This window comes from Rissa tridactyla, chromosome 24, assembly GCF_028500815.1.
Source record: "Rissa tridactyla isolate bRisTri1 chromosome 24, bRisTri1.patW.cur.20221130, whole genome shotgun sequence".
Lineage (NCBI taxonomy): Eukaryota > Metazoa > Chordata > Aves > Charadriiformes > Laridae > Rissa > Rissa tridactyla.
This window is the reverse complement of record NC_071489.1, coordinates 2,007,929-2,027,764: the sequence shown is the minus strand read 5'-3', so window position 1 is coordinate 2,027,764 and position 19,836 is coordinate 2,007,929. Positions and strand designations below refer to the sequence as shown.

At 55.7% G+C, this 19,836-nt stretch overlaps 2 protein-coding genes across 2 annotated transcripts; both read left to right on the top strand.

The window, feature by feature from the left end:
• The first annotated feature begins 4,669 nt into the window (after positions 1 to 4,669).
• On the top strand, positions 4,670 to 12,775 carry SMARCD1 (SWI/SNF related, matrix associated, actin dependent regulator of chromatin, subfamily d, member 1). Its single transcript, XM_054183064.1, has 13 exons — positions 4,670 to 4,850; positions 4,971 to 5,158; positions 6,765 to 6,807; positions 6,904 to 7,026; positions 7,819 to 7,941; positions 8,431 to 8,547; positions 8,866 to 8,967; positions 9,056 to 9,217; positions 9,332 to 9,429; positions 9,862 to 9,997; positions 10,348 to 10,470; positions 10,712 to 10,813; positions 11,047 to 12,775. The coding sequence occupies exons 1-13, from the start codon at positions 4,683 to 4,685 to the stop codon at positions 11,098 to 11,100; spliced, it is 1,539 nt and encodes a 512-aa protein (XP_054039039.1). The 5' UTR covers positions 4,670 to 4,682; the 3' UTR covers positions 11,101 to 12,775.
• A 913-nt stretch (positions 12,776 to 13,688) lies between these two features.
• On the top strand, positions 13,689 to 19,153 carry GPD1 (glycerol-3-phosphate dehydrogenase 1). Its single transcript, XM_054183067.1, has 8 exons — positions 13,689 to 13,836; positions 14,019 to 14,196; positions 14,788 to 14,928; positions 15,310 to 15,448; positions 16,389 to 16,501; positions 16,830 to 17,063; positions 17,252 to 17,358; positions 17,642 to 19,153. The coding sequence occupies exons 1-8, from the start codon at positions 13,796 to 13,798 to the stop codon at positions 17,736 to 17,738; spliced, it is 1,050 nt and encodes a 349-aa protein (XP_054039042.1). The 5' UTR covers positions 13,689 to 13,795; the 3' UTR covers positions 17,739 to 19,153.
• Positions 19,154 to 19,836: the final 683 nt, after the last annotated feature.

Sequence of the window (19,836 nt, the reverse complement as noted above, 5' to 3'; positions counted from 1 at the left end):
TGAATGCCTTCAAGTGTATAAAGTGTTGAATTCTCTCTGGTATCTGTACTATGTACACACATTTTCATAGGAAGCACAATAAGATGACAGACGCATTGTACATCAATACCTGCTACTCTTAACGATGATATAAAGAATGATATAACTCATGAACACTGAGCCTTTCTCTCGCGCGGAGCTGCTGGGAACGCTCCCCAAGGAGGCCGGTGGGGACGGCGTCATCCCAGGATGTTCTTGAAGCCGTCGCTGAAATCCTGGAGCCAAGACCAAAAGGTCAGAGGGGGGGAGGAGAAAGCTCGGGTCCAGACTCCCAGTGCTGTCTAAACGCGCACACGAACACCAGCAGCATCAGAGCTGATGTTGAACGGGGTCACGTTAAAGCATCCCTTCGCTACGCGCCGCGCTAACGTGAGGATGGGTCTGGGTGCCGAAGCTCCAGCGTGGCTGCCTGGTCCTGCACTGCCATGTGAACGCGCCCCCCTGGGGACGCGTCAGGGCTGGCGGATGGGAACCCACTTCTGCGCTGGAGCAGGGGGAGGAGAACGAACACACGCACAGCTGCCGATCTTTGACAAGTCTAACACTTCTGTGCTTTGGGACAGACACCTGAGCCTCAGCAGAAGTGAGTCACTCCCTTGAATATCACCTGCTTTTAATTTAACCGAGTTAGTAGCAGTTGTAGCACAAGCCATGTCTAAACACATCTTCTGTCCTAAAAATTTCCAGCTACACGGAGCAAAAGTAACGTGCCAGATCCAACTCTGGGCATCCGAAAAAGCCCCCAGGACCCCACGGAGACTGAATAATAGTGAGTGGGCAGTGAACAGGGAATACTGAAATGCCAAACTCCCCGCGGTCACTTGGCTCTGGCCACGTCCCTGTTGCTCCTGGAAATGGCAGACGGGTGTTTTGCATTTAAACTGGAACCGTCTTACTGCTATTCTGGTCCTTCTCTGCCAGAGCTGGTGCTGCAAAGGCCACAGGGTGGGCTTTGAATAGGAACAAGATAATATAGCTAAGCCCAGAAGGGAGTTAATGGACCTGAATTAATTGCAGCCAGCCCCTCTGAGTAGCCAGAGAAGCTGACCATGCCTGCGCCCTCCCCAGTGGGCTCCTGTCGCAGAGGGCAGGCAGTGACCCCGTCTCTGCAAGCTCTAATCTCTTCCGCAGCTCCCCATTAACCCGCTGGGCTGTGCTGGGAGCAGGTCACCCCATCCGTCTGTCACAGCCTGGCATTGCCTCGGCGCACCCCCAGCCTCAGCACGGCTGGCTGCCGGAGGTTTCTGCTGCCGCTGGACACGACGTCCGTGAGCCGCAGCCTGGAAGGGAACCGCAGAGGAGGTGCCGGGACCCCAGAGGCAGCAGAGCCGATGCAATTCTCGTGGGTGCACAGCGGGCAGCCAGACAGGACACCACTGTGAGCAGCTCTCGGATATGAAGTGGAAAAGCTTCACAAAAGCTCTACCTGAGAGCCCCGGGGCTGTTGCGCCCGGAGAAGAGCAGGCTGAGGGGGGATCTCATCAACGCTCAGTAATATCTAAAGGGCGGGTGGCAGGAGGACGGGGCCAGACTCTTCTCAGTGGTGCCTGGGGACAGGACAAGGGGCAACGGGCACAAACTGGAACACGGGAAATTCCATCTCAACCTGAGGAACAGCATCTTTACTGTGAGGGTGCCAGGGCCCTGAAACAAGGTTCCCAGAGAGGGTGCGGAGTCTCCTGCTCTGGAGAGATTCCAAACCCACCTGGACACAATCCTGTGTGACCTGCCCTGGGTGACCCTGCAGGGGGCTGGACAAGATGATCTCCAAAGGTCCCTTCCAACCCCCACCATTCTCTGATTCTGTGATTTTCAGACACAAGGCTCTACCGCGCATGCGATCCGTGCATGGCAGGGCAGCGTACGTGGGCCGGGGAGCTCCAGCCTCTCCAGGGTTCCGGCAGGTCACGGACGGGCGCAGTGCACGTAGGATGCACAGGGCTGGCGGGCGGCAAGGTGTGCTGCGCCGGCAGCGTGTGTGCATCCACGTCTGTCACTCGGTGGTGAGAGACTCACGCTGTGCACAAGACAAGGAGTTAATTACATTTCACGGGAAGCATCTCTGATGATCCACGCGAGGACGGGGTGTGACACACCCAGGCCTGGGATGCTGGGAAGCACCTGCTTGCACGCTGCCGTGTTTACCTTGCGGATCGTGCGGCTGCTGAAACCCTACACAGCAAGGATTAATCATGCATCACGCATAAAACCACGGCAGAGATAGCATCACCTCTTCTCCTCCCTGGCAATAATTCCTGGTTACCACTTGCTCAGTGCTAAAGCCGCCAGCAGAAACAGGCGCTGAGATATAATTACACAGTGCTGGATGCGGTTCGGCTGCCTGGAGCCAGAGCCGTACTGGTTGGGGAGGAAGGTTTCAGAGGAGCCGCCTGGTGCCAGCAGGTGCAGTAAAATGAAGGTGCACGGGGTAGCATTTCGCAAACCATTTCCACTGGGAGGAGCGAACCAACCAAACCCTCAGGGCAGAGGAAAAGAGAAAGGACAAGCGTAAGGAGGCACTGAGCCAAGGAAGCTGGGGTTATTTTCTCCTTGCCCTTCCTACAAAACGCAGCCAGCATCAGGGGACAGAGAGGACAGGTCAGAGAGCATCCCTGGGGACAGAGGGCTGGGGCCGCTCCCAAACCGGCTCGTGCGATGTGGGGTGTCCCAAGACCCCGCAGCTCACCTGTGCCAAGCTGAGCAGCTCTCCAAGGCTCCCTGCCCTCTCTCCGGTTCCGACGTTAGCCCTTGCCTTCTCTCACTCCCACCCCGCCTCACTCTGCGTGTCCCTCCCAGGAGAGCCGGGCAGCTTTCCAGCCTGCCCAAAAGGCTCCTGCCAGGCTTTAAGTCTCAGTCAAAGTTGCATCTGAACAATACGGAGCAGATAAGTTCCACTGCTTTTCCTCCCCATGAATATTTCATAAGGCTGCTGGGCGCCAAGCCTGTCGGAGGTGGCATTAAATTAACTGCACGGACACATGGATGCTGAGACAACAGTTAATGGCTGTGCTCAAAGCGTCGTGTTTTTCATCAGGGATAGGAAATGCCGTTATCTGGCAGAAAAGGCGCCAACACATCCCCACTTCTTTGCTCGGTCAACGATGCCATACACTGTACAGGACAGCCTCCAAAATGACCCATGATCATCATTAATTGCTTGATTAATACTTGTGGTGTGACGGCTCACTTGGGTTTTTTTCACAGATTAACGCTGGCTGGATTTGTGTCCCTTCTCTCTGAGCAACCGCAAGGGCAAGTGCTCCAGGGAACAGGGAACTTAATGCAAATACTTGCAGAAAGTGGCCTTTAATTCTAACATCGTGCTTTCTGTAGCAACTCTCAAGGGAGACAGAAGTCCTTTTCCTTGGTGCTCAGCCTAAACCTGAACAAACTGACTCCGTTTATGTCCATTTACACCCCCATAAGCTTACTTCTTAAGACGTTAAGGACGGCAGTTCTGGTGAGAGGTGTCACTGCCAGGTCTGCACGCTGGAGTCCTCCATCCCCGGGGCAGACAAAGCTGCCTTCCTTCGAGCACACCCCAGAGCAAAGGAGGCTTCAGGACCAGCATCTCCTGCGAGAGGCACACGTTTGTAACAGCGAGCGCTGCAGCTCCGGCCTGGCAAGCGCAGGACGGACACCCCAACCTCCTCAACTCCAGGGCGGCTCTGACTGTAACGGCTCCTGGGCAGTAACCCTGGGGGCTGCCGCGGAAATCAGCCAGGCTCGGCGGGGACAGGAGAGATCAGACCAAGCGCGACGTCAGCCGAGGCAGGTAGAGGAGTCCCCAAGCGTGCCTGAAGGGAGCTCGATGAGGATTCAAGGAGCTGCAAATTCTCTTACAGGTGGTTCCGCACAGAGATGAGAGCCGCCAGCCTGCTGACTTGAAACAGCCACCCTGCTCCGAACACCCACAGGGCTCCCCGCCCCCCCAGGCCCTTGCATCCCCCGCAGGCTCCCCATGAACATTGCCCCCAGCACCCCAAAAGCCACCCTCACGGGCCCTGTACCCTCCCCTAATCCCCCAGGACTTTACCCCAAGACCCTGCACCCTCTGACATAGCCTCAGAACCCCCCGCAGAACCCTGCACCCTCCAAATACCCCCATGGCCCCAGCACACACACACACCCCCACAGAACCCTGCACCCCCCATATACCCCCACAGCCCCAGCACCCCACCAGGACCATGCCCAAATACGCCCAGGACCCTGCACCCCCTGATACACCCCCATGGCCCCAACACGCCCCCAGGACCGGGCCCCAGCACCCCCAAGTCCTTACAGCCCCACATAACCCCACGGCCCCAGCACCCCAAGACCCTGCGCTCCCCCCCGAATACCCCCATGGTCCCAGGACACACAACCCCCCTGCCCAAGACCCTACACCCCCACATCACCCCCAGGACTCTGCACCCCCCCATATACCCCACGTCCCCAGGACCATGCCCCTGCACCCCCAGGAACCCCGCACGCCCCATGTACCCCATGGTCTCCCCAGGCCCCTGCACCCCCCACCGCCCCCGCCGCGGCCTCCGGCCGGCAGAGGGCAGCAGTTGCGGACGGCGCCTCTCTGGCGCGGGACCCGCGCGCCCTCTCTATGGCGCACATCCGGTTCCGGCCCGCTCCCCTTTGTGCTGAAGAAGATGGCGGCGCGGGCGGGATTCCAGTCGGTGACTCCCAGCGGCGGCGGCGGTGGGGCCGCTGCTGGGGCCGGCGCGCTAGGCCCGGGCACGCCGGGCGGGCCGGTGCGCATGGGCCCGGCTCCGGGCCAGGGCCTGTACCGCTCGCCGCTGCCGGGAGCCGCCTACCCGGTGAGGCGGGGGAGGGACCGGCGCTGCGCGGGGCGGGGCGGGAGGGAGCGGGGGCGGCGGGGACGGGCTCGGCTTCGGCTTCGCCCGGTGGGCACTGGACCGGTTTTCTTCTCTCCGCAGCGCCCCGGGATGTTACCGGGCAGCCGGCTGGCGCCCCAGGGCCCCTCCATGGGGCCGCCGGGTTACGGCGGGAGCCCGGCGGTGCGGCCCGGGATGGCGCAGGCCAGCCTGGACCAGGCCCGCAAGAGGCCGGCGCCGCAGCAGCTCCAGCAGGTGCAGCCGCAGGCCGTGCCCAACCGCAACCACAAGTAAGGGCCGGTATCCCGGGGCAGCGGGGACATCACGGGGCGACAGGGTGTCTCAGGGCATCCTCGGGCATTGTGGGCATCCTGGGGCAGTGGGCACATCCCGGGGCATCCTTGGGCATTGGGGTGTCTGAGGGCATCCTTGGGCATTGGGGGCATCCCAGGACAGTGGGGACATCTCAGGGTATCCCAGGGCAATGGGGACATCCTGGGACATCCCTGGGCATTGGGGTGTGTCAGGGCATCATTGGGCATTGGCAGCATCCCAGGATATCTCTGGACATTGGGGTGTCTCAGGGCATCCTCGGGCACTGGGGACATCCCAGGACAGCGGGGGCATCCTGGGCAGTGGGGACATCCTGGGGCATCTCAGGCCGTTGGGAACATCCTGGGGCATCCCAAAGCATTGGGGTGTCTCAGGGTATCCTTGGACACTGGGGACATCCAGGGGCAGTGGGACATCCCAGGGCGTCCTCGGGCATCAGAGCATCTTAGGGCATTCCAGGACATCCCCAGGCATCGGGGTGTCTCAGGACATCCTGGGGCATCCCTGGGCATCAGGGACATCCCCAGCCATTGTAGTGTCTTGGGACATCCTGGGGTGTCTCAGGGACATCCTGCATTGTCCCCTGGCATCGGGGCATCTCAGGGCATCCTCAGATGGGGGCACGGACGTTTTGCCTCTTTCACCAAAGGCCCCCGGGAGCAAGGCCAGGTTTGGGGGTGCAGGCAGGCACCCCCAGGATCAGAGAGCGAGGGGTGAGTCCTCGCTGAAGTGGGGACTGCGTGGGGCAGCAGGGAGTGTCAGTCACTGACGTGGTGCGATGGCCTGGCTGCGCTTAGTGACACAAAGCTTTTCTGTTGGGCTGTGTGTGGGGCACTCTGCCTCCTGCCGTGCTTGGAGGAAATAGCCTCAAGTTGCACCAGGGGAGGTTTAGGATGGATATTAGGAAAAATTTCTTCACTGAAAGGGTTGTCAAGCATTGGAAGAGGCTGCCCAGGGCAGTGGTGGAGTTGCCATCCCTGGAGGTATTTAAAAGCCGGGCAGACGCGGCGCTGAGGGACATGGGTCAGTGGTGGTTTGGGCAGTGTTGGTGGATCGTTGGACTCTATGATCTGAAAGGTCCCTTCCAATCCAGACGATCCTATGATTCTAACACTGGTAATTCATCTCTTGATTTAAAATGCATTTCCTAGAAAAGTCCATCTAAAGCTAATGGAGGCTAGAGGGTCGCTTTGGTTAGGCATTATGTGTAGTACACCCTTTCCAACTTGATGTAACCCCGCTTTCTGAGCTCTCACAGGGGATGTGAAATGTTCAGGTGCGTTAGTTCGTCACACCGCCGTGGGCTTCGTCAGCTCTGCGGTGCTGGAGGCCCGGCAGGGGCCATGGGGAATACAGAGCCTGACTGCACTGATGGTAGCAATAAGAGCCTCTGAAAAGGAGAGCCCGGGCCCGAGACTGGCATCAGGCTGAGCACACCGCTAACGCGGCAGTACTAAACCAGAGAACAAGCTGTCATCTTGCTCCCTTCGTGAGTGCCTACAGTTCATTTGCACAAAGTGGTTGCCATTTTAATGACCGTGTGTGCATCTTCTTCCTTAACAGCGCTAAAAAGAAGAAGATGGCTGACAAAATTCTACCTCAGAGGGTGAGTGGCACACGCAGCTGCAGCCTGCATTGATGCAAAGTAGACTGGAGAAGTGCGGGGGAGCTGACAGTGATTTGCATTCTTGATTGGCTCTAGATTCGTGAACTCGTACCCGAGTCTCAGGCCTATATGGACTTGCTGGCCTTTGAAAGGAAATTGGACCAGACGATTATGAGGAAACGCTTGGATATCCAGGAGGCTTTGAAGCGACCCATTAAGGTAGGGGAGGGCTGCGTTCATGGTTGTCATGAATCTGGGCTCCCCAGTTCAAGAAGGACAGGGAACAGCTGGAGAGGGTGCAGCAAAGGGCTACAAAGATGATTAGGGGATGGAACATCTCTCTTATGAAGAAAGGCTGAGGGATTTGGTCTCTTCAATCTGCAAAAAAGACGGCTGAGGGGGGACCTTATCAACGCTTATAAATACTGAAAGGGGGGGTGGCAGGAGGATGGGGCCAGGCTCTTCTCAGTGGTGCCCAGTGACAGGACAAGGGGTAACGGGCACAAACTTGAGCATGGGAAGTTCCACCTCAACATGAGGAGGAACTTCTTTACTTTGAGGGTGGCGGAGCCCTGGCACAGGCTGCCCAGAGAGGTGGGGGAGTCTCCGTCTCCACAGACATTCAAAACCCACCTGGACGCGTTCCTGTGCCACCTGCTGTGGGTGACCCTGCTCTGGCCAGGGCTTGGAGGAGATGATCTCCAGAGGTCCCTTCCAACGCTATGATTCTGTGATTCTATGATCATAAGCAAGGTTTGGAGGCTCTTACTTTAGTTAAGACAGCAGGAGGGCAATGAACCTTGGGTCATGTCCCTGTAAGCGTGGCGTATCAGGCATCTTGATGCGCCAGGCACAACCAAGGAGTGGAACCAGAAATGCCTCTTTCCTTGCTGTCTGCCCTGGGAGAGAGGGAATATGAGGCAGCTAAAAACAGTAAGCTCAGTTTTAGCAAAACATAAGCAAGATAGCAAGATTTCAGAATTAACGTTGAGCTGATGCTTTTTCTCTTAGCAAAAACGAAAGCTACGTATTTTTATCTCCAATACCTTCAATCCAGCCAAGTCGGATGCAGAGGATGGTGAAGGAACAGTCGCCTCCTGGGAGCTTCGGGTGGAAGGACGGCTGCTGGAAGATGTAAGTGTGAAATACCCAACCACAGAGGTGACTTTATGGATCTGGAATTGGCGATGAAACCAGTTTCTTAGTGCGTGAGAGTGTAGCTAGGGGCTTGATATCCTCCTTCGTCTCTGTTTTCCAAGGAGTCTGATGGTGAAGAGATCGAGAGCCCAACTTGGAGACCGATGGGTATCCCCATGGCAGGACATGAGTTATACAAAGTTCTTAGAGCTATAAGAATTAATGGTGAGAGCCGATCAGTGGCAGTTGTGTACCCTGGCTCTGAGAACCAGGGCACTTGCGTTGTATGAAATTGCTGAGTAATTTAATTCCTACAAGCTCATCTTTAACTCCAGTCTTTCACTTTCTGGCTTGGAACTTGATTTTCAAGCACATGTTGGTGAATTTAGGTGTTCAGAACTTCAAGGAACACTGTTGTGCACGGTGGCTGTGCTTGAGTGCTGAGACTTGCTGTCCTAACGCTTTTCCTTCCTGTGTTGCTTGCAGTCTGCTCTGTCCAAATATGATGCCACCAAGCAGAAAAGAAAGTTCTCATCCTTCTTTAAATCTCTGGTCATTGAACTTGATAAAGACCTCTATGGCCCTGACAATCACCTAGTAGAGGTGAGCTCCTTTTCGCTGCATTACCTGTAAAAATGGGTTGGTGTTTCAGCAGACAGCGTTTGTGTATCACTTGTAACTTGAGAGGGGGGATACTAAAGGCTTGAACAAGTGGCTGGGGGCCAGGAGCTCTTGAGTTCTTATCTTAGCTTTTCCTCTGACTTGCTGGGGGTCTGGACACTTGTTTCAAGCTGTAAGTGGAAATGAGGTGAACTTTCTCTAGGTGGGTGGGATTTACTGGCAAGCTTGTTGGGTGCCAAGCAGCAGAGGAGCGAAGGGAACCAAGCGTGGGGGTGATTCTAAATGCCCTCTCCTGTTCAGTGGCACAGGACTGCTACAACTCAGGAGACGGATGGCTTCCAGGTGAAGAGGCCAGGAGATGTAAATGTGCGCTGTACTGTCCTTCTGATGCTGGATTACCAGGTAAGGTGTCGGGAGTAACAGCGCAGGGCGCGTACGGTGTCATAGCTGTGTCTGCGGCCATCTCACCTTTCTGGGCTGTCTGTTTCAGCCTCCCCAGTTCAAACTGGATCCCCGCTTGGCTCGTCTCTTGGGGATTCACACTCAGACCCGTCCAGTGATCATCCAGGCTTTGTGGCAATATATCAAGACCCACAAGCTCCAGGACCCCCATGAGCGGGAGTATGTCATCTGTGACAAATACCTCCAGCAGGTAACAGTGCGGCTGGAACAAGCGACTGTTTTCAGCTTTTCTTTGTCAGCAGCCAGTGGTTGCTGTCACTGAGCTCCCATTGCTTTCCTTAGCCCTGTGTTTTTTCTGTCACAGATATTTGAATCTCAGCGGATGAAGTTCTCTGAAATCCCACAAAGACTTCATGCGTTGCTTATGCCCCCAGAACCGATCATCATTAATCATGTGATCAGGTGAGACTGGGACACTTGATTTCCTATTTCTTGGAAGAAGAGTGGAAGGGATGGATGAGGCTGGCACAGGAAGACATTGTAATATGTTCTGATTTTAGCAGTGGTTCCCACGTTGCCTGTCATTGTTTCTTTGTACAAGAACAGCCGCCTCTTTCATTTACCACGTCCCTCTTTTCCACAAGGCACTCCCACGTTCATGCTGTCCTTTGCATTACACTTTTGCAGATGGAAATCTGCTTAGAGCAATCACTTGGTCTTTGTGCTGCAAAGCCATCAGTGGCGCTTTGCTGCTTGGCGTTAGAGCTGAAGCTAACACTACCTTGGCTTGTCCCTGCCTGCGGTCCATATCCTGCATCATTTTAGAGGAGCTACAACTTGGTGCTTTCTTGAGCTACTCGCTTATTTTGGCTTCTTTCTTGTGGCTGCCCCTAGTGTTGACCCAAACGACCAGAAGAAAACAGCTTGCTATGACATTGATGTGGAGGTGGACGATACCTTGAAAACCCAGATGAATTCCTTCCTGCTCTCCACAGCCAGTCAACAGGAAATTGCTGCTCTGGATAACAAGGTAGGAAGAGCTCCTTCAGCTCTGCCCTCCTCCGGGCTGGGTGGGAATGTGTCACTGGAGCAGGCGAGCCCTGAGCAGGACAGGAGTTCAGCTTTGCTCTGTTGTGCATTTGGAACCTAGAGTGGGGTCAGCCATGCTTACAAACGGGTGACTTTACCTGGAAACGTAGTTCTAAAGCAAATGGTCAGTGGGAAAATTGGTAATATTCAGAGCAGGAAACTGGGAATTGAAAATCCTGTTTGATGGGTATAAGTCAACCAGGGAATATAAGAGTTCGCTGGGTCTCTTCATGTTTCTGTCTGACTTTTCCCCCTATTCAGCAGTTTAGTTGCTGTGCTTATCTCCTTCAGATTCATGAAACAATAGAGACAATTAACCAGCTGAAGACCCAGCGGGAGTTCATGCTGAGCTTTGCCCGAGATCCTCAGGGCTTCATCAACGACTGGCTACAGTCCCAGTGCCGGGATTTAAAGGTAAAAGCTTTGTCTTGTGTGGAAGGTGGATCCAGTCACACGCTTCCCTCATTATAACCGGCTCCCACAGAGAGAGAGGCAATTTCCTGCTCAGAAAGCGAGACTAGAATTGGAGTCAAGTGTAAGAACCTGACCTGACTGTACTGAAATGTCTTTGAGGAAAGGGGAGGGGGTGTGGGTTTGCTTAGGACAGCCAGAGCTTTTGCACTCCCTGAACTGTTGTGTCCTTTGTGCTCTCCAGACAATGACTGATGTTGTTGGGAATCCTGAAGAGGAGCGTAGAGCTGAGTTCTACTTCCAGCCATGGGCTCAGGAAGCTGTGTGCAGATACTTCTACTCCAAGGTGAGCGTCCCTGAGTAGGGGTCCCCTTCTGTACCCAGTGGCTCCGAGTACCTGCCTGTTACTCCATGCTGCCGGTGGAAAGTGGCAGTGCTAAGCTTTGCTTGTACATACTGCTGGTGCATCTTGGTCCCAGTTTGAGTTTACCGTTTTCCAGATGGGTCCTGTGTTACCCGTATGCTACGGTGCTGCACCATCCAAGTACGGTAACGCTGCTATTCTGGCTTCTCTTGCAGGTGCAGCAAAGACGGCAGGAATTGGAGCAGGCTCTGGGAATCCGTAACACATAGGCTGCTCCGCTCCTCCCCAACCAGAAGGCATCACAGCTATTTGTGGAGACAGAGAGCTGCAGAGTACACTGTTGAGGCTCACATAATCCCGCTCCGGCAGCGAGGCCCGCATCACTATTCATCCTGGCATTGTCCCTGTTGGGGCAACTCCAGGACACCTGGGGTCTTCTGGGGTGTGGCAAGCAGACGGGCTCCAACGAGCACACATTTCTACCTGGTTTTCTTCCTGACTGTTGCCTTGTCAGTCCCAAGGCTTCCGAGAGCCTCCCCTTGACTCTGCACTGCCCGGTAGTGTCCCCAGTAGCCAGTACGACTGCTGACTTGGAGCCTTTCTCAAGTTCAGAAACCACAGCCCATCCCTCCCCAACTAGCATCTAGTTGTGGCACACGAGACCTGGGTCTGGGAAGCCTGGATCTGCTGTAAGGGTGGAGTTCTGTGGCTCGTCCCTTCCCTGCCTGGTTTTATAGCAAGGTGCCAGGATGCCATGAGCTGACATACCTCCCTGCCCTCACTCCCTCGCTCGGAGGGTGCTGCTGCACTGGGCTGCCTCATAAGTCACTCTCCTCCTGGAGGAAGTTACTGGACTGTGTAGAGAATTGCTTCTCCCCTTGTCCCTTTTTTCCCTGCCCCGTTCCCTTTGTGTTCTTTGACAGACTGTCCTAGGCGGGGATCACAGGGGAGCTGAGGCATTGGTTTACTGCAGGGACGTGGAAGCATTGGAGTGGTGAGGTTTCTCTGCACTTCAAAAGACCTACGCCTGCGGTTCCAGCAAGCCATCTGGCTGCTTGTGCTCCCTGTAGCAGGGAGAGGGGACGCAGCAGCTGCCTGGTGGAATTGTGCAGGGCTGCAGCGCTGTAGGTTCATTCCTTTGGGACAGTTATCCTGTGTCACTTGCTGTGGGGACCAGAAGCTCCTTCGCGTGGACCTGAGGGTGTAACGGGACAGTCCTTGGGAATGGACATAGCTCCAAGCGTACGCGAGTTAGCAGGTGTTTCTGTGCCGAAGCTCCTGTGGTTTTTAGTCACGTTTTAGGTTCTGGGGCTGCCATAAGGCCCAGCATGGTTCAGGAATGTACAAGTAGATTTTCTCGACCGTGGGGAGTAGCAGCCCAGATGCCTCTGTGGAATGAATTACTGGTGAACTAGTGGTCAGGTGTAAGGGAATGGCCTCTCTTAACCCAGATCTCAGTATTTCTTCTCGAGACTGTAATGCAAATGGACTTGAAAGTTGGTCGTATTCTCTTGGAATAGCTGCAAAAACCTGTTACTGACAAACCCCCCCTCATCCCCACACCCAGCTTTGCTGTGGTTGGGAAGGTTGCTACGAATTTGGGAGCCTGGGTGGCCCTACTCCTCGTGTGTGTGTTACTACATGTCCGTGAGTAATAGACTCTCGACCTCCCTTCTCCTTTGCCCCCTTATGAAATGGCTCCTCTGTGGTTCTGGGGTGAAGGTCTTGGTGCTGATGAAGCAGCCCACTGACTCCTCAGGGGAATCACACATGAAGGATGCTGAGTACTGCGTAGGCAAACATAGCTGTTGCAGAATAACTGCTTTTCTTAACTGAATATTATGGTTTTTTCCATGGACCAAAATTTTTTTTTTTTGTACTGTATCCTTGTAGATGTCACCCAGTTTTAATAAAAGCCTCCTGTGAAGGAAGCTGTCCTCCCTCCTTCTGTGCTGACAGCACGCTTTCTCTCCGCAGCTGCCTTGGTGAATGACACTTCATTTACTTGCCTGGGAAGGGACAGGATTGGATTATCTCCACTTTTTTTCTTTCTTTCTTTCTTTTTTTTTTTTTTTTTTTTTTAATTTTTAACAAAGCCAACTGGGTTAAGAGGCTGCAGAGAAAATGTTCTTCATAGTTTGGCCTTTTATAGAGAGCCTTTCATGTAAGGATCTCTGGCTCGCAGAGTCTGCTAAGCCTTTGCAAAAGTGCTTTTGTGGTAAACAAGAAAAGTAACTTGAGCAAAACTGGAAATCTAGTGGCCAAGCTGCTGATAAAATCTAGACGGGCCAGTTTCCACACTCTGCTGCCTTGCAGAATTGTGACAGCCTGTTTCCCCCCCATGGGAGTCGGGCATAATTTTGAGGTAACTGTATTAAAGTTTACATACAAGGGCTTAAAACTATGCAAAAGGGGCAGCAGTGTCTCCACCCTGCCTTGTTTATAAAAGTAGAAATGTAATGCACCTGTAAGCCCTTGTGGCAAGGGGAAACTCCTCTGTGGCTAGAAAAAGGCGCAGTTTGCCTGAGGTCAGGCCGTCAGTGCTGCTGCTCAAGGCTGTGAGATCAGAGCAGGGGTTGTGTCCCGGGTCCGCAACCACACGGTTCATGTTTCTTACTTCGGGGGGCGGGGGGGGGGGGGATAAAATGCTTTTCTGTGGAAAAGGGAAGAGAGAAGCTCTGCAGTCACGACTCCCGCTTCTGCTGAGATTTGGGATGTGAGCTACTTCACCTTTGCTTCAGGGGAGCAGTTTGCGCCTGCAGCACGGTCTCGCATTGCCGCCCCCCGAGCTGCGAGCACCGGCGGCGCCCGGGAGAGCGGCCGGTGCTGCCGCCCCGGGGCTCGGTGCCCGGTTTCCCCGGGGGCAGGCGGGGACGGGGGCGGGACGGGGCCGCCCCTGCTCCGGGCGGCCTTGAAATACCAGCGGCGGGCTCAGCGCTGCGCAGCGCCCCGGCTCCCTGCACCATGGGTGGCAAGAAAGTCTGCATCGTGGGCTCTGGCAACTGGTGAGTGCCCGCTGCCCGGCCACCCCGGTCCCCTCTTCGTCCCCGTCCTCCCTAGCGCCCCACGGTACTCGCTGCAAGCTGTCCCCGTTTCACCAGGACCCCCAGTGACCTGCGGCGCACTGGGCTCCCTGGTGCCAGCGGCCTCGGTGCCCGCTGCCTACGGCTCTGCTCTGCCCACGCAGGGGCTCAGCCATTGCCAAGATCGCCGGCAGCAATGCGGCACAGCTGAGCACCTTTGAGAACCAGGTGAACATGTGGGTGCTGGAGGAGGAGGTGGACGGCCGGCGGCTCACCGACATCATCAACACGGAGCACGAAAATGTCAAGTACCTGCCAGGGCACAAGCTGCCCCCCAATGTGGTGAGTGTGGCCCGACGGCAGCCCCTCCGCTGAGCGCAAGGTCCGGTGCCGGCAGCCGGGCTCTCTGGTGAGAGGTAATAAATAGCTCTGCTGGTGTGCTGGGCACCGGTGTGTGAAAGCAGGGGATGCACCGGGCTGCATGGGACTCAGCTACACCCTCCCAGTGACCTTGATCCGTGCTTGGACGAGCTGCAGCCCTGGCTGCTCTCACTGCCCACCTTTGCCCCCGCTCTGGCATCCCACAGGCTGGGCTTGAGGCCATGTGGCTGCCTGCGAACTGGCATCGGCAGCGCATGGAGAACCCGGGGGCTGCTGCCCCACGGCTGTACGCTCAGCCCCTCGGCTGGCACTGGCCTGCTGGGGTCCCCAGAATGACCCCGGCTCTTGTGGGACCAGCTCAGGCTGCTTTCGCCCTGCTCTGCTCCAGCCCCTCTGCCCTGGAAGGGGACCTCAGGGCAGTGACACCGTGCCCTTCCTTCCCTCACAGGGAAGCCCCCAGCAGTTGCTCTCAAGCCCCTGCTCCCCTTGTCCTGGGTTCAGGACACACTTACTACAGGCACAAGCCCCCGACGACAGTCCTAATCTCTTCAGGTAGCAGAGCCAGACCTGCTGAAAGCCTGTGCTGGGGCTGACATCCTCCTGTTCGTGGTGCCCCACCAGTTTATCCGCAAAGTCTGTGACCAGCTCAAGGGCCACGTGAAGAAAGATGCTATTGGGATGTCGCTCATTAAGGTGTGAGCAGGAGGAGCGCTGCCCGGGCAGCTCGCTGGGGCGCTGCGTCAAGGGGGCTTAGCTGGAAGCAGCCTGGCTCGGAGAGGCTGCGAGGGGAATCCTGGGATTCTGGAGCAGAAACTGGGCTCCAGGGCTATAGGGAGGAGGTGGGGAGAGTGGGAAGTGGGGGCAGAGTCTTGATGGGGATTTGGAGGTGTACTGGTGGGGGAGAAGGGTGGGGGCACATGGGGGATCTCCGGGACTGTGAGGAGTGGGGTGCAGCTGAGCACTGGGGGGATGGGAGTCGGAGCATTGAAGCACAGGGAATGACAGGATTGGGGCAGGGGGGCAGTAGGTCTCCAGGGGGGCAGGTGCTCATCTCTGTCCCTGGTTGCCTCTCAGGGGGTGGACGAAGGACCAGATGGGCTGAGGCTGATCTCAGACATTATCCATGAGAAACTGGGAATCGAGATGAGCGTCCTCATGGGGGCCAACATTGCTAATGAAGTGGCAGGAGAGAAGTTCTGTGAAACAACCATCGGTAAGGAGCCAAAAGCCCTCCTCATTAGCAGCCTTCATTTCTGACGAGCAGGAAGAGGCAAAGGGGGGAGCATGGTGCAGTTCAAACTACTGCTGCCCAGGGTGAGCCAGCCCTTTTTCCCTGTGGAGGCAGCGGGACTCCGTAGGAGCTCATTCAGAGGGTTTATGATGTAATTGCTCACTTCATGAAAAACAGAGTTGTGTGTCTAAAAGCTCCTTGCCAGCCTGAGCATCAGGCAGTCTGCCTGCCGCAAAGGAAAGGGGTGTATGCTAAGAGTCCCTTTAGGCAATAGAGTTCCTACCTTCGTTTCCTTGGGCTTCAAGGGACGCTCACCTGGATCTCGTGTTACTGCCAGCCAGGGCTGCTTGAAAGTTCATCTGGTGACTGTTCTGACATCCTCCGCACTGTTTGTGAATCACGTACAGCAGCCAAAACCAACAGAAGAGTTTGCTGGGTTAGAAGTTACGGGATTCAAAGTGTCTATATTTTAAACAAAAGCAAACACGCTGTGCAGGAGGCTGCAGAGACTGGGGAGGTATAACAGTGCGTGCTATCGCTGCAAGCACACAGAAACGCTCTCGTGCAGGACATCGCAGGAACAGGGAGAACCGCAGCCTCCAAACCCAAATTTGCAACCTCTGAAGATGCCTTTAATCTACTGGTCATGTCATTTCTGTCTTGCTCGACACAGCAGTAGGGATCGTCCCCGTCTTCTGGGAATTCCAAGGTTGAACCTCGCTTATCTGCCACTCAATGTGTGCGTGGCACTTTGTGGACCTGCAAATGTTTAGCAACATCCATCAGTTGGGCAATAGGTTCCTCTCGCTGCACCAACTGCAAGGACTATGCTGCAGGAGCACACCACTGGGCAGGAGAGCGGCACAGTCCTACCTCAGGGTCTCCCCCCATCATCTTCCTCCTCCTCCCTTTGTCTCATCAGGCTGCAAGAACACGCAGCACGGGCAGACGCTGAAGGAGCTGATGCAGACCCCGAATTTCCGGGTGACGGTGGTGCAGGAAGCTGACACCGTAGAGATCTGCGGGGCTCTCAAGGTGGGGGAGCCGCTCACCGGGGTTTGCGGGTCTTGGTTAGCAAAGTCTGCAGTTCTCTAGGGCCCTGCAGGGAGCTGGGGGGGGAGGCTGCCAGCTGAGTGAACTCCACTGGGTATCGCGCTGTGGCTTGCTGAGACCGTTGGGTCAAAAGCCAGACTGGAGGGAACTGTGGATGTGTCCTGTTCAGCAGCTTGGACGGATGATGATCGCTGGCACAGGCAGGGGCAGGCAGGAGCCTGTGCTGGGGATCACACAGGCGGGTCACGGACACAGCAAAGCCCTGAGCTCTGTTGGGAACAGACCCCTCCATGTTGTTGCCGTTTTCCAGAACGTTGTGGCTGTAGGAGCTGGTTTCTGTGACGGACTCGGTTATGGAGACAACACAAAGGCTGCCGTGATCCGTCTGGGGCTGATGGAGATGATTGGCTTTGCCAAACTCTTCTGTAAGGGCCCCGTCTCCCCCTCCACCTTCCTGGAGAGCTGCGGGGTCGCTGACCTCATCACTACCTGCTATGGTGGCCGCAACCGCAAGGTGGCTGAGGCTTTTGCCAAGACTGGGAAGGTAAGCAGAGCAGGGAGCAGGCGACGTTGATATCTATCAACCTGCTGAGCTGGCAGCAGGATGGACCCAATTAGAGCCATGGCATCCTGCCTTCGCTCACCAAGTGCCGCAGCCTGGCTCTAGGGAAGGAAGGTGGGACGGCGGATGGGGTTGCAGGGCCCAGCTCCCTCACTCCTGGGTTGTTTCAGTCTATTGAGCAGCTGGAGAAGGAGATGTTGAATGGGCAGAAGCTGCAGGGTCCCCAGACATCTGCTGAGCTGCATCGCATCCTGAAAAGCAAGAATGTAGTGGAGAAGTGAGTGCTCTCGTTTCCCTTGTCTGTTCTTTTGGGGTGGGGCTGGGATCTTTCCGGCAGCTGTGGGAGGGGAAACCCACCCGTAGTGTCTCTGCTGTTCAGGTGAATCTCTGCACTGCCCACATCAAACCAGCTGGGCAGAAATGTCCTGCTGGATGAGGCCCCGTGCCACTGTCCCACCTGCTCCTGCCCAGTGGTCCTGCAGGTCGCAACAGAAGTTGAGGTGCTCTGACTGCCAGCTCTGGTGACAGCGCGGGGGGTGACTTTGTTCATCTGCCCACAGGTTCCCCCTCTTCACAGCTGTGTATCAGATCTGCTACGAGGGCAAACCTGTTACCGATGTCATCAAGTGTCTCCAGAATCACCCTGAGCATAAGTAAGCGGACTCTGCCTGTGAAACCACCGATCCTGCCAAGAAGCGTGGGGAGCTCCTGCCTGCACCAACTTGCTCTGATGCTACAGCTTTGTGAGGAGTCCGGATTTCCTGGGAGCCTTTGCAGAGTGCTGGAAGGGCAGAGGTTCCCTTTCTCAGCCCTGGACTCTGCCAGCCTGAGCCTGGCATCTGCACAGAGGTACCTGCTGATCTCCCTCTCTCCTTGAAGGGCTCATTTAGCTTCTGCTGATCTCTAGGGTCTGCCCGGAGCGGGGCCGAGCGTCTTCCTCCTTTCACTTTCTCTTGCTGTGATGGATTCAGTTCTCAGAGAGACTCTGCCAGGTCATCTTGATCGATACGGGCTGTGCAGGAGGCACTGCCTTTGCTATTAGCCCCATGGGGCCACTCTGCTCCCTGCTGTTGCTTTTGGCTTAACTGTCTCGTGGAGAAGGCACGGTTCCTCACCAGGCTCCACCAGGATGAGTGAAGCTCCTATGGACTTTCAAAGGGGCTGAGAATCACTTTTAAGAAGCACCGGCACAGAAAATAGCATTCTTTTCCACCCTGCCATGTGCTATTATTTCCCTAGCCACTGCCAGCTGCTCCAGATGAATGGTACAGCCAATGCTTTGCTTGTGAGGGCAGCCCCAGGGTGAGACTTTAGAGCTTGTTTGTTTAGACGTTTTGCTCTCACAATCAAACCTGGCCCCTGCACCTGGGGAACTCCCCCGTTGTCAGATCTGCCTGTGTTAATTCCATGCCCACTGATTCTCCCCGGGCAGCCTTTCTCCCTCCTATCGGTTTGTCCTCTGGCTGGCTTTGGCAGTGCAGGGGCCAACTGCCCCGAAGTCTTTCTGAGCAGCTGGCAGGCTGTGTAGCCCTTGGCAGCGTACCTGACAAAGCAGCGGGTCATGTTGCTTTTATATGAATGATCCACAGCAGCTTTCTGCCTTCTCTCTGACTTGCTCCCATCTGTGCTTCTACATGGCTTTCCAGGTGCTAAGAAAGCAGGTTCCGCTCTTTTTCCCTGTTGCCCCTCCTGCGAGGGGGCTGGAAACTGCCCGCTGGCACAAGGTGCCACACATGTGATCTGCAAGAGGTACGAGGAGACCTCCAGCATCACAGGAGAGGACAGAGGTCTCATGCCTTGTGTTGTGCCTTTGAAACTTGCCCCTTGTCCAGCCGGGTGCCACGTGCCCCTCTGGTCCTCTGAAGCTGGCTCACTCTGCTGGTGTTTGCTCAGGCCAGCGTGTCCAGCGGTTCACTGATCCCTGTCTGGGCTGGCAGGCTGGAGCTGCTGCAGGTCTTGCTGTCCACCCCCATTCCGGGCCCTAGTGCCACCGGGTCTCTGACTAGCAGTGTACTTTACGAACCTTTAAATTAATAATAAACTTGGAGAGGAGAGGGGAGATGTGTTCTTTGCTCTGTGGCTCCTGTGCATCATTGTCTTTGGGTTGGTGCCTGCTAGGCTTGCTAAGCGTCAGTTCCCGCCTGGCTCTGCACCCTCGTGTGCTGTCCCAGAAACAGCAAGAATGTCCCCGCAGGCCGCTGTTCAGTCACAACGCAACACAGTGTCCCACTTGCTTTTTCTCAGCAGCGGTTCCAGTGTTAAAGTTTGGCTGCAGGACAGAAGAGGGTTGAGAGTGCAGTGCTGAACCGGGTACGGAATCCTAACGCTTCTACCTGGGGCTAGCAGGAGCCGGGCCAGGACCCCGCCGTGCCCCGTGTACCCCAGGCCTCCACTTCTCTGATGTCTTAGTTTCTTGGGACATGCTGTGGTGTTTTATTCATCTCTTCCCAGCTGCTTTTCCTGGACTTGCCTAGTCCCTGTCTTTCTTTGAAATGCATCTCGTACTGAGTGACCTTTCCGGGACGGCTAGCCCTCTGCTCAGCCTCTTGCTAGGGGAATTTAATCTGCTGGCACTGCAGTTGTTTCTGTACCTTTTATTAGACATGCTTTCTCACTAGGCACCCTACGACCTTTAAATTCAACTCAGCTATTGTACAGAAAGTAGCCAGCATCGGCTTCCTCTAAAGAGGAACTTTATTGAGGTTGGAGGGAGGATAAAGGGGGTCCGGCATGTTCCTGGAGGGCTGGCACAACT